The 9,761-nt window shown below is 37.5% G+C and overlaps 1 protein-coding gene across 2 annotated transcripts; it reads left to right on the forward strand.

Moving 5' to 3' along the window:
- On the forward strand, window positions 4,956–8,705 carry LOC109849208 (UDP-glucose 4-epimerase 4-like). Of its 2 annotated transcripts, XM_020419026.1 has the most exons (6): window positions 4,956–4,974; window positions 6,825–7,134; window positions 7,225–7,337; window positions 7,961–8,043; window positions 8,312–8,363; window positions 8,486–8,705. In XM_020419026.1, the coding sequence occupies exons 3-6, from the start codon at window positions 7,304–7,306 to the stop codon at window positions 8,566–8,568; spliced, it is 252 nt and encodes an 83-aa protein (XP_020274615.1). In that variant the 5' UTR covers window positions 4,956–4,974; window positions 6,825–7,134; window positions 7,225–7,303; the 3' UTR covers window positions 8,569–8,705. The 2 variants fall into 2 exon arrangements, 1 of the variants encoding a protein (XP_020274615.1); XR_002249029.1 differs by lacking the exon at window positions 4,956–4,974 and having other exon boundaries at window positions 6,819–7,134; window positions 7,961–8,363; window positions 8,485–8,705.

A 9,761-nucleotide genomic window follows, 5' to 3' on the forward strand; every position in this document is an offset into this window, starting at 1 on the left:
CCTCATGGTGACCCGCATGCCCGCGGGTCACCAAGTGGTGACTCGCACCTCACGCGGTTCCGAGGCTTTTTTGAGCTTTCGGTGTTTCCCGACTTTCCTAGACTTATACTTTCTATCATTTTGTATATTTGGTCATCTTATTGACTTGTACACTTTGCTAACTTGCTTCATGCGCTCGTTAGCTTCTTGATGGCACTTGGAACTGGCCGACAAGCGCGGCGACCATTTGGAGCTGGTCGACAAGCATAGCGGCCACTTGGAGCTGGCTGACAAGCACGGCAGGCACTTGTATAATCCTTCTTAACTCGGATGATGATGTTTATCATCTTCTCTTTGTCTTGAGCTGTGTGTGAAAATCTATAGGCATTTTTAGACGCCTACAAATGTGTAATCACCTTGAATGTTGAAGGGAAAACACCCATTTTTCATCCTACACATGTGTAGAACCTCGTATTTTGTTAGAAGTATATGTGAATTATTAGTGTATAAATAATTCTATTTGTGATAAATGACTTGAGGTCATAGAGATACTTGGTAATAAGTTGTTAGTCATGTATGAGTGTGGTTTCATAGAGTTTCGTGCATTGGTTTTGGCTGTACATCAAAACATGCACGAAATCTGGATTTAGTGTCTGCTCAGTCGACTGATGAGTCGACTAATGAGTCGACTGATGAGTCGACCTATGAGTCGACTGACAGGCTGATTTCGTGTTTTCTTTTAGTTGCGGGTTTGGTTGGGTTTTGTTTGGGTTTTAACCGTAATATATATATACTATTTTACCCGAAACCAACCCAAAAACCCATTAGAATCCCAGAGAAACCCTAGCCCCTCTCTCCCCTCAAACCCTAGTTCGTTTTGGTGATTTTGGAGGAGTTTCGAATGAGTTTCAGCTGGATCTTTGTGGTGTTGTCGAAGGGGATCGTCCTCTCATCGGATTTAGGAGTTTACAGCACTTCAGAGGTGAGTAACATCTCGCCCAATTCTACACCCACTGTTTATACGCTTTTATTTGGTTTTATTTCGGTTTTATTGAGCCTAAATCACTATTTGTGTATAAAAATAGATCTTTATAGCATATGATGCGAAAATAGAATGTTTTCAGTTTATAAAAGCTCACAAACGAATTTGTAAACATAGATCCATATCTGGAATTTGTTTAAACATGGGTTTTATTGTGATTTAATGGTTTCAATACGCTTTTAAACATGAATAAATATGTTTAGGGTTTTAATATAAAATATTACATGTAAATCTTTCTTTTCTGTTGATATACATGTGCTAGAATTGGATATTTATTGCTGGACATGAACAAGTGAACCTTAGTTTATCAATGTTTGACGAAAATCGTCGAAAGCAGTAAAACTGGGGATTTTCTGCTCAGTCGACCAATGAGTCGGTTCATGAGTCGACTTATGAGTCGACTGATGAGTCGACTGATGAGTCGACCAATGAGTCGACTGATGGAGAAATCTTTAGTTTTGTGTTTTGTCTGGTCGACTTATAAGTCGACTGATGGGTCGACTTATTAGTCGACTGATGAGTCGACCAATGAGTCGACTGATGAAGAGTTTCCTTCTTTTGTACTTCTTCAGTTTGAACCTGTTTGAGTTATTTCAGTTCAACTAAAATTGTTTATGTTTATTATTGTTGCGTGCTTAAATATGAACGAGGAGTCACCTCGAATGACGGGTATTAGAAATTAATGTATAACCTGTATCTTTACATGTGAGATGACATGCGGACACGAGTTTAGGTTTGTGCACCGAGACACGTGAGAAATTAGGGTATATGCATCTATTCATATAACTCATCTAGTCCATGTGTTGGGCAATTATGATGTGTAGTCCATGTGTTGGACACTTATCACTTTCAGTCCATGTGTTGGACAGTTTACATATGCAGTCCATGTGTTGGACATCCACTACATCAGTTTAGACCTTGAGAGTTAACACCTATACTTGCATTGGCTGGACACGACACTCATATGAGTTGTGACACGACACCGTAATTTAAGTCTGATATGAGTTTGTCTTCTTCTATTAATGTTTTTATGTATTAGATTTTGGGTTTGATATTTAGGAATGTACAATTTGAGATACAAGGTATATACATGAGGGTTTCCTTGTTTGGATTATTTCGCTCGACGTACCTATGCTCATGTTGTAACTTCCTAAATACTAAAATCCTCTTATACATAGGTATTTACAATGTGAGCTACATGGTATATACATGAGGGTTTCCTTGTTTGGATTATTTCACTCGACGTACTTATGCTCACGTTGTAATTACCTAAATAGGATTTTTTGTGATTATATATATATATATGTTATAACTGTATTTTCTGTATACAACGAGCCCTTTCTCCTTAGGGTTGGTTGTGATGTTGCTCGCTAGCGCTTTGACGCTCGTTGTCCCTCCCCCTTTCAGGTAACGAGCCAGGAGCCCGGAGAGTCATAGGTTGATGGCGAGGTACTCTAGCTTCAGCTATTCTATTATAGTTATATTTTACTTTTGGCTTCACTGTAGGCTTTTGTTAGACATTTTTAGAGTTAGTTCTAGAAGTTGTAAAGGCTCTGTGCCTTATTTCCTTTTTTTCAGACTTTATGTATTTGAGACTTGTTGAGGAGTTCCAGTTTATTTATTTCAGATATTGACTTGTATTTCAGTATGTTAGATGATAAAATATTAATCTGATCTCTATTATTTCATCAGTTGACTCTTGTGTTATCTTTTACTTGCTTTTGTACCTACACCTGTTATTGACTCCACTAGAGAGATAGTAATTGTGATGGTGAAACATGTTATTGCACGGTGTGGTGCATGGCAGGTTTGATATTCTTGGTTTCACCTTGGACTGCAGCCTTGTGTGAACCCAGGGGCGTCACAACATGAATCTCGTCCCCTCTGCCTATTCTCCACTAAACACAAGCTTCTAAGATGCCTCTAGCTCTGTTGGGATTTTTAGATCTCGTAAAAAACCCAAAAATCACCAAACGTAGCAAATAGAATCACACGAGATTTAACGTGAAAACCCTCAATAGGAAAAAACCACGAAATCAAAATCAATCCACTATCACATTCAAATTATAATCTTTTGTACAGATAAAGACTGTCATGAACCCGGTTATACCCTCTAAAATGTTGATTACAAGAATATTGTCTCTTTTCGTCTCTCTACTCTCCTTGGTTTTTCCTCCAACAATAGAAGAATATATATAATGAAACCAAAATCCTATCTCTAGCCTAACTTCCTAATTAGAATAGGATTCAAACTTCAAATCATGATGAGACTCAATCTCCTAATTTTGATAGATCTCTAACACTATCTAATTCTCATAAAGTTATACAAAGAATCAAAGACACAATCCTAACTTGCCCGCCAAGTTAACTTGGTCTCTAAGAAAACTACTAGGATTGGGCATAACCTTCAAACCCACATCCGACTTGGAGTTTAAGTTACTACCCAACAAGCTCCATGAATACTTTATCAAATATAAGAAGGATGTTTTCCAATACCCATCTCCAAGAAAGAGCAATATAGAAAATACCTCAATTTTAGTATTCTAGCTGCCAAAGAGGAAGTTTCTTTAATTATATGATAACCTTGCTTAACAAATTAGTGTAGGCAATCAAAAAATACAAATTATCCGACAAGATAATCTATATACAAGTGCGGAACCTGCCAAGGGTATTTTTGGTCATTTAACATGACCAAGAGAATCAACAAAATTAAATAAGTCTACAAATTGGCTTGAGGTTAGGCAATCCTAAAAATCCCAAGTCAAAAAGGCTGAAATTAAGTCAACAAGATAGATTTGGGCATCAGCATATTCTGGGCGGGAGCTTAATTGTGCAAGAGATCAGCCCCACGTAATCTAACCTCCGCGTGAGCTTAGCCCCCCTGACTCAACCACATTTTGATGTTTGTATGGACGATAGCTCAATGGTAGCGACGTCAGATCATCAAATCTCCATATTAAATGCTCCAGATTTGAAGTGGCACATAGATGTAACCCCCTATAACTTAGAACAGTCCAAAACTACTTGAATTTTGATAAAGGTGCTACAGCGACTACAAAACATTTAATAGGATTTGATAAAAGGTTGTGCCCATGAAGACTGGGGTTAACCTTGCTTGACCAAAGTATGCAAAAGCATTGTGCAACCATCAATACTCATATGATAACTATAACAGTCATAACAAATTTCGGGGGGGGGGGGGGGGGGGCAGGAAATTCTGCGTAGGAAACCCCTGGATGGAGAGCAAACATATACGCTATAAAACCTAACTCCCTTTCACTAGAATTTCAGCTCTCTCTGTCTTACTTAGTTTAGCCCACACTTGCTTGCTGCCTCATTTAGCTATAGGGATAGCCCTGCGCCATGGCCACTGACGATAGATTAGCCTGCCACTGCCATACCAAACTCATGTGATCCAAGCGTATTACTAGGGGTGGCAATTTATGACCCGACCCATTAACCCGACCCGACCCGACCCATTTATAATGGGTACGGGTCAAATTATATGGGTCGGGTCATAAACGGGTCAACCCAAATTTACCCATTTATTAAATGGGTCAATTCGGGTTGGCCTATTGACCCGTATAACAAAAATCCCGACCCGTGTAACAAACTTCGTTCCCTCACTCTCTCTTAAGTGCGCCGCTCTGGAGAAAGAAAAAAAAAAGAAAAGCTGCAGAAGAAAAGAAAAACCCTAGATCCTCACGAAGCTCAAGCGACGAGCGGCCTAGATCCCATCACGAAGCTCGAGCGGTGAGCGGCTAACGGCGAGCGGCGGCAAGCAACAGCGAGCGGCGGCAAACGGCGAGCGACAGTGATCGGCGAGCGGCAGTGATCGGCGAGCGGCAGCGATCCTCGAACCATAGTTCCTCTCTCTCCTCTCGAGCGCTCGAGTTCTCCTCTCTCCATCGAGCAGCCATAGTTCCTCCTCCCTCTAATCACTGGATTTTGAGGTACACTCTTGGCTAGGGCTTTTTGATCTTTCGTTCTATCAATTTTGGGGTTTTTTCATCCTATCCTCTTTCAATTTTGGGGGTTTATTGAAATTACAAATCAATTTTGGGGTTTTTTTTTCATCCTTTTTGCTTGTCTTACTATCTATATTTGTTTCTGATATGAGATGCTTTACTTCAAACATTTTTATTCAGGCGTACTGATGTTGAGCAATAACAGTTTTTGGTAACACCGCGCATGATGAGTATATATTATTAGTCCTGCATAACAGAAGAATAACATGATTTAGTTTAGTTTAATTTAAGATTTTACTTGAACTTGTTAAGTTCATTAATGCCTGAATGAAATTTACGAGAAGGAATATATAATGTTGACCTACTATGCATTGAAAAACATATACTATATTTATATATTTAACTACTGTTGGTGTATGCATGATAGTCCTTTACTTTGAGAATGAAAATCATGTAATCATGAAAAGTTTTCTCATTGCAGAATATCATATAATCATGAAAAGATTTGTTATTCCAGGATATTATATCCATAATCTTGTGATAATAAGTAGGCATCTCACGATCAACTACTGGTGAACCTGTCCATTTGACCAAGTAGGCATCTCACAATCAACTACTGGTGACCTGCAGTTTGTATTTTAGATACTGGTTTGAATATTTTTTAAGTGTTGCTTTGCTGAACTATATGCGGACTTAAGTTTCTTCATACTCAAATGTTAATTCTGTTTAGAATCAGTTAATTTGTGTTATCTGTTGAATTTTATTTAATTTTATTAATCTTATGTAGTTATGTAATTTTCATCACAGTTAATGGAGTCTAATTATATAGCCGATAATGTAGAAGCGGATTCATCTAATGAAGAATTAGAAGACATGTCTAGTCCTGTTCAGAAAAAATCAAAAGCAATAATTGTTGGAAGTCGAAAAAGAAAATTAACGTCCAAAGCTTGGAAAATGTTTGACCTTGTTGAAGAGCCAGGTGGGAAACAATATTCAATATGTAAGATTATGTAAGAAGTGTGGAATCCAATACATCATCGAAGGTAATCATAGGACGAAAAATATGTTAAGACACATGAAAAATTGTAAGAAAGCTACCAGAAAGGATATTGAGGATTTATCTAACTCAAAGATTTCATAATGAGTTCTTCGAGATTTAATTTTGACTCGGATAAGTTCAAGGAGCTCTTAGTCTCGGTCATCATTATACACGATTTGTCATTTCAATTTGTTGAGTATGAAGGTATTCGAGCAATCTTCTCTTATCTTTGTGAGGATATAAAACACATATCAAGAAATACGGTTAAAGCCGATGTTCTTAAAATCTATGGAAGAGAGAAAAATAGGCTAAAAGAAGCTTTTGAGTCGATTCCAGGTAGAATTAACTTGACTTCTGATTTGTGGACATCAATAGCCACTGATGGATATATTTGTCTCACGGCACACTACATTGATCATGAGTGGAAATTACAAAATCGGGTTCTTAACTTTTCTTATATGCCACCTCCTCATTCCGGTGTTGCCATTTGTGAGAAGATCTATAAGTTGTTAGTTGATTGGAAAATTGAAAAGAAGTTGTTTTCTTTCACTCTTGATAATGCCTCCGCAAATGATGTTTTTGTTGATTTATTGAAAAAACAACTTAATTTGAAAGAAGCACTTCTTGGGAAGGGAGAATTTTTTCATATTAGATGTTGTACTCATATCCTCAACTTGATTGTCCAAGATGGTTTAAAAGAAGTATATGTTTTGCACCTTCACTTATATCATGGAAGAATTGTTAATCACAGAGAATATTATCATGATATCATCCTTTTGTATGTTTTTATATTTAGGAATTCGACTCATTTGAAAGTCAAGAAATTATTAGTTCTCAAAAGACCCAATTAGAACTTTATTTGGATGAACCAAGACTTGACCGTGGTGCTCAACTCGACATTCTTTCATTTTGGAAGACTAATGAGCATAGATACCCCGAGCTCTCTTTATTGGCAAGGGACATAATGGCAGTTCCTATCTCTACGGTTGCTTCAGAGAGTACTTTCAGTGTAGGTGGGAGAATCCTTAACCAATACTGTAGCACTCTTAAGCCTAACAATGTGGAGGCTTTAGTTTGCACACGTGATTGGTTATATGGTATCAAAGGTAGACTAATGTTATATTTTTTATGTTTTTTGCATCAGAATACATGTTATGAATTTGCTTAATGGTTTTTTATTGTTTTATTAATGATAGATGACATGCAACCAAAATTAGATGAGCTTTCTGAGGATATCATGCAATTAGATATTGGAGAATCTATGCCAACACAAGTATGAATCTCTCATACTATGATGCGGTAGCTGAAGGTAAGAAAATTTTGTGCAAGTTTTTGTCGAACATATTATATACCCCTATACAATCTATGCCAACATTAGTCTACCTTTGATATCCTGCACATCTGGCTCTCATACATTACAATAGCCTGCACATCTTATTGTAAGTCATTTTTCTTTCTTCTATAGTGGGAAAAAGAATATTCTCCACATTGTTATAAAATCAACATGCTGTTCTCCACATGTTCGACATGTAAGCGGTAGGAAGAAAATGACTAAAATCCCCCCTTCTTCCTAAGAGGTCCAGAGTGCCTTCCTGGCAAGGAGAACTTGGGAAGAGTCCAACCCAGGACAAAATAGTGAAGGGACAAAATAGCTTACATAAATTTTTACCTGAAAGCTTCAGTTGCTAAATAGTGAAGGGACAAAATAGCTAAAGTAATGCTTTTGATCTTATAGTTAAAAATGTTGGATGATACTACTTCCTGGATTCAACTTCTGCACTTCTTCATCCTTTGTTAAGTGTGTGAAATTGTCATGGTCAATATATTTTCTGTGATTTTGGTTGTTTGTCATTCTTGAAGCGTGTGCATATATGTTTTTTTTTCTCCTTTTGTTAAAAGCTGCTCTGGTTATTTGAGTTCCCTTTCTCTCAGGATGTGAAGCCTATAATCTAGGAACTGGAAAGGGAACATCTGTTTTAGAAATGGTGGCAGCATTTGAGAAAGCCTCTGGAAAGGTACATAAAGAAATTTCTACATGATCATCATGTTGTTTGCATAAGAAGACTATTTTGTTTAAATATGATTGCCTTTTATCCTCATTGTAAATTTATAAAATTGGTTCTTTTGGATTTTGGGACTTGCATTTGTGCTTTACGTGTTCTCTTCTTCTGTGTTGGTACTGCAGTTCTTGCAGGTAAAAAATTCATAAGCGAATAATCCTTATGTCATATGATACTATTCCACTTACTACATGTTTCTTTTTTTGCTTCTATGAACTTGCAGTTTGTCTTCGCATCCAAGTTAACAAAGTTACAAAGACAACAAGGAATTCAAGGTAATTTTGTACAAAATCATCTTATCCAGAAAGCATCATATTGCCTGTATTTGCTTGTGTTACAGTATATTGCCTGTGAGCTGCACTTCCTTTTATTAACAAATCCACCCTCTCGTTGCAGGACTTGCCACCGGAGCGAGCTTTTGCTGATTTTGTCCTCTGCAATCTGATTCTCCACCTTGTGATCATGAACTTATTTGAATAGAACTGTATTAATATAAGTTGGAAACTGCAGCAATATGTATTAGGTCTTATCAGTTTTTGGACATGTCCATTTATGGTACTCGCATAATTGTTTACCTGGTTGAAGATTGTACTCTTGCCTCACAATTCTCAGGATTTTGACTAATCTTTAGTCATTTTCATGGGTGCAATTGGTTCAGGAACGGGTATTTTGCTTGCTGTGACAGAGTATTTTGAAACATTTGAGAAGGAGAGAGCTACTGATCTTGGTTTCTTTGGTCTGTGATATGTTTGCTGTTGTAGTTGTTGTTGCTGCTGCTGTTGAAATTTAGATTTTTTTTGTCTAAAGAGCTGCATTGATTGTATTTTTGTTTGCCGATAGTTGCAATTCGTTGAAATACATTTAAATACTGGACATGTCTTTGAAATAACTCCATGTTGTGAGTATTGATAGTTTTTGTCTAAAGAGCTTGCAAGTAGTGTTCTTTTGTGCTTGTATAAAAAAATTTATTAGTTATGTGTTAGGATATGTCTTGTATTAGATAAACGGGTTATTCGGGTTATATGGGTCGGGTCGGGTAACCCGTTTATTAAACGGGTCGGATCACATTGACCCATTTATTAAACGGGTCGGGTCGGGTCACACTTATACGGGTCGGGTCAAATTTTATATGGGTCGGGTCGGGTCGGGTCGACCCATTTGCCACCCCTACGTATTACGCCCTATAGCACTTGATCTTCATTTTTGTATTGTCATTCTCTCCCCTTGCCTCAAAAAGCTCAGCTCTTTAGCTTGTCAACGAGGCAATCCTTCTCCGAAGAGTTGAGTTCCACATAAAAGGAGCTCCCTTCAACTCCAAACTCCACAAGAAAGAAGAACTTCAATAACAATGACGTCCTCATGGTCAATGGAAATAATAATCTAGTCTCTTCCGACATATAGTTTTCGATAAGCAAAACTTACAATTTTAGTTTTTGAGTAAAGAAGCGAGCAATTGTAATCGTTATATAGACCAGTAGAGCACAATTAAAAACCTCCATAATTCTTAACCATACGCCGCCTTCTCTATTGGGTTGACGCATTTTATCCCAGCTTAACCTATACTGAAGCTTTCAAGTTTTTATCCTAGCTTAACCTATACTGAAGTTGTCGAGTTTCCTCCTCATGCGCTCAAAAAAGGCAAGACATCATTGAGTTTAAAGAGGCATAGAGAG

Source organism: Asparagus officinalis, chromosome 7, assembly GCF_001876935.1.
Source record: "Asparagus officinalis chromosome 7, Aspof.V1, whole genome shotgun sequence".
Taxonomy (NCBI): domain Eukaryota; kingdom Viridiplantae; phylum Streptophyta; class Magnoliopsida; order Asparagales; family Asparagaceae; genus Asparagus; species Asparagus officinalis.

Excerpts from the sequence above, each read along its gene's own strand:
- LOC109849208 (XM_020419026.1), top strand. The coding sequence starts at position 7,304 with ATGAATCTCTCATACTATGATGCGGTAGCTGAAG. Across the intron at positions 7,338-7,960 it reads CTATGATGCGGTAGCTGAAG|GATGTGAAGCCTATAATCTA; the intron begins GTAAGAAAATTT and ends CCTTTCTCTCAG. Across the intron at positions 8,364-8,485 it reads AAGACAACAAGGAATTCAAG|ACTTGCCACCGGAGCGAGCT; the intron begins GTAATTTTGTAC and ends TCTCGTTGCAGG.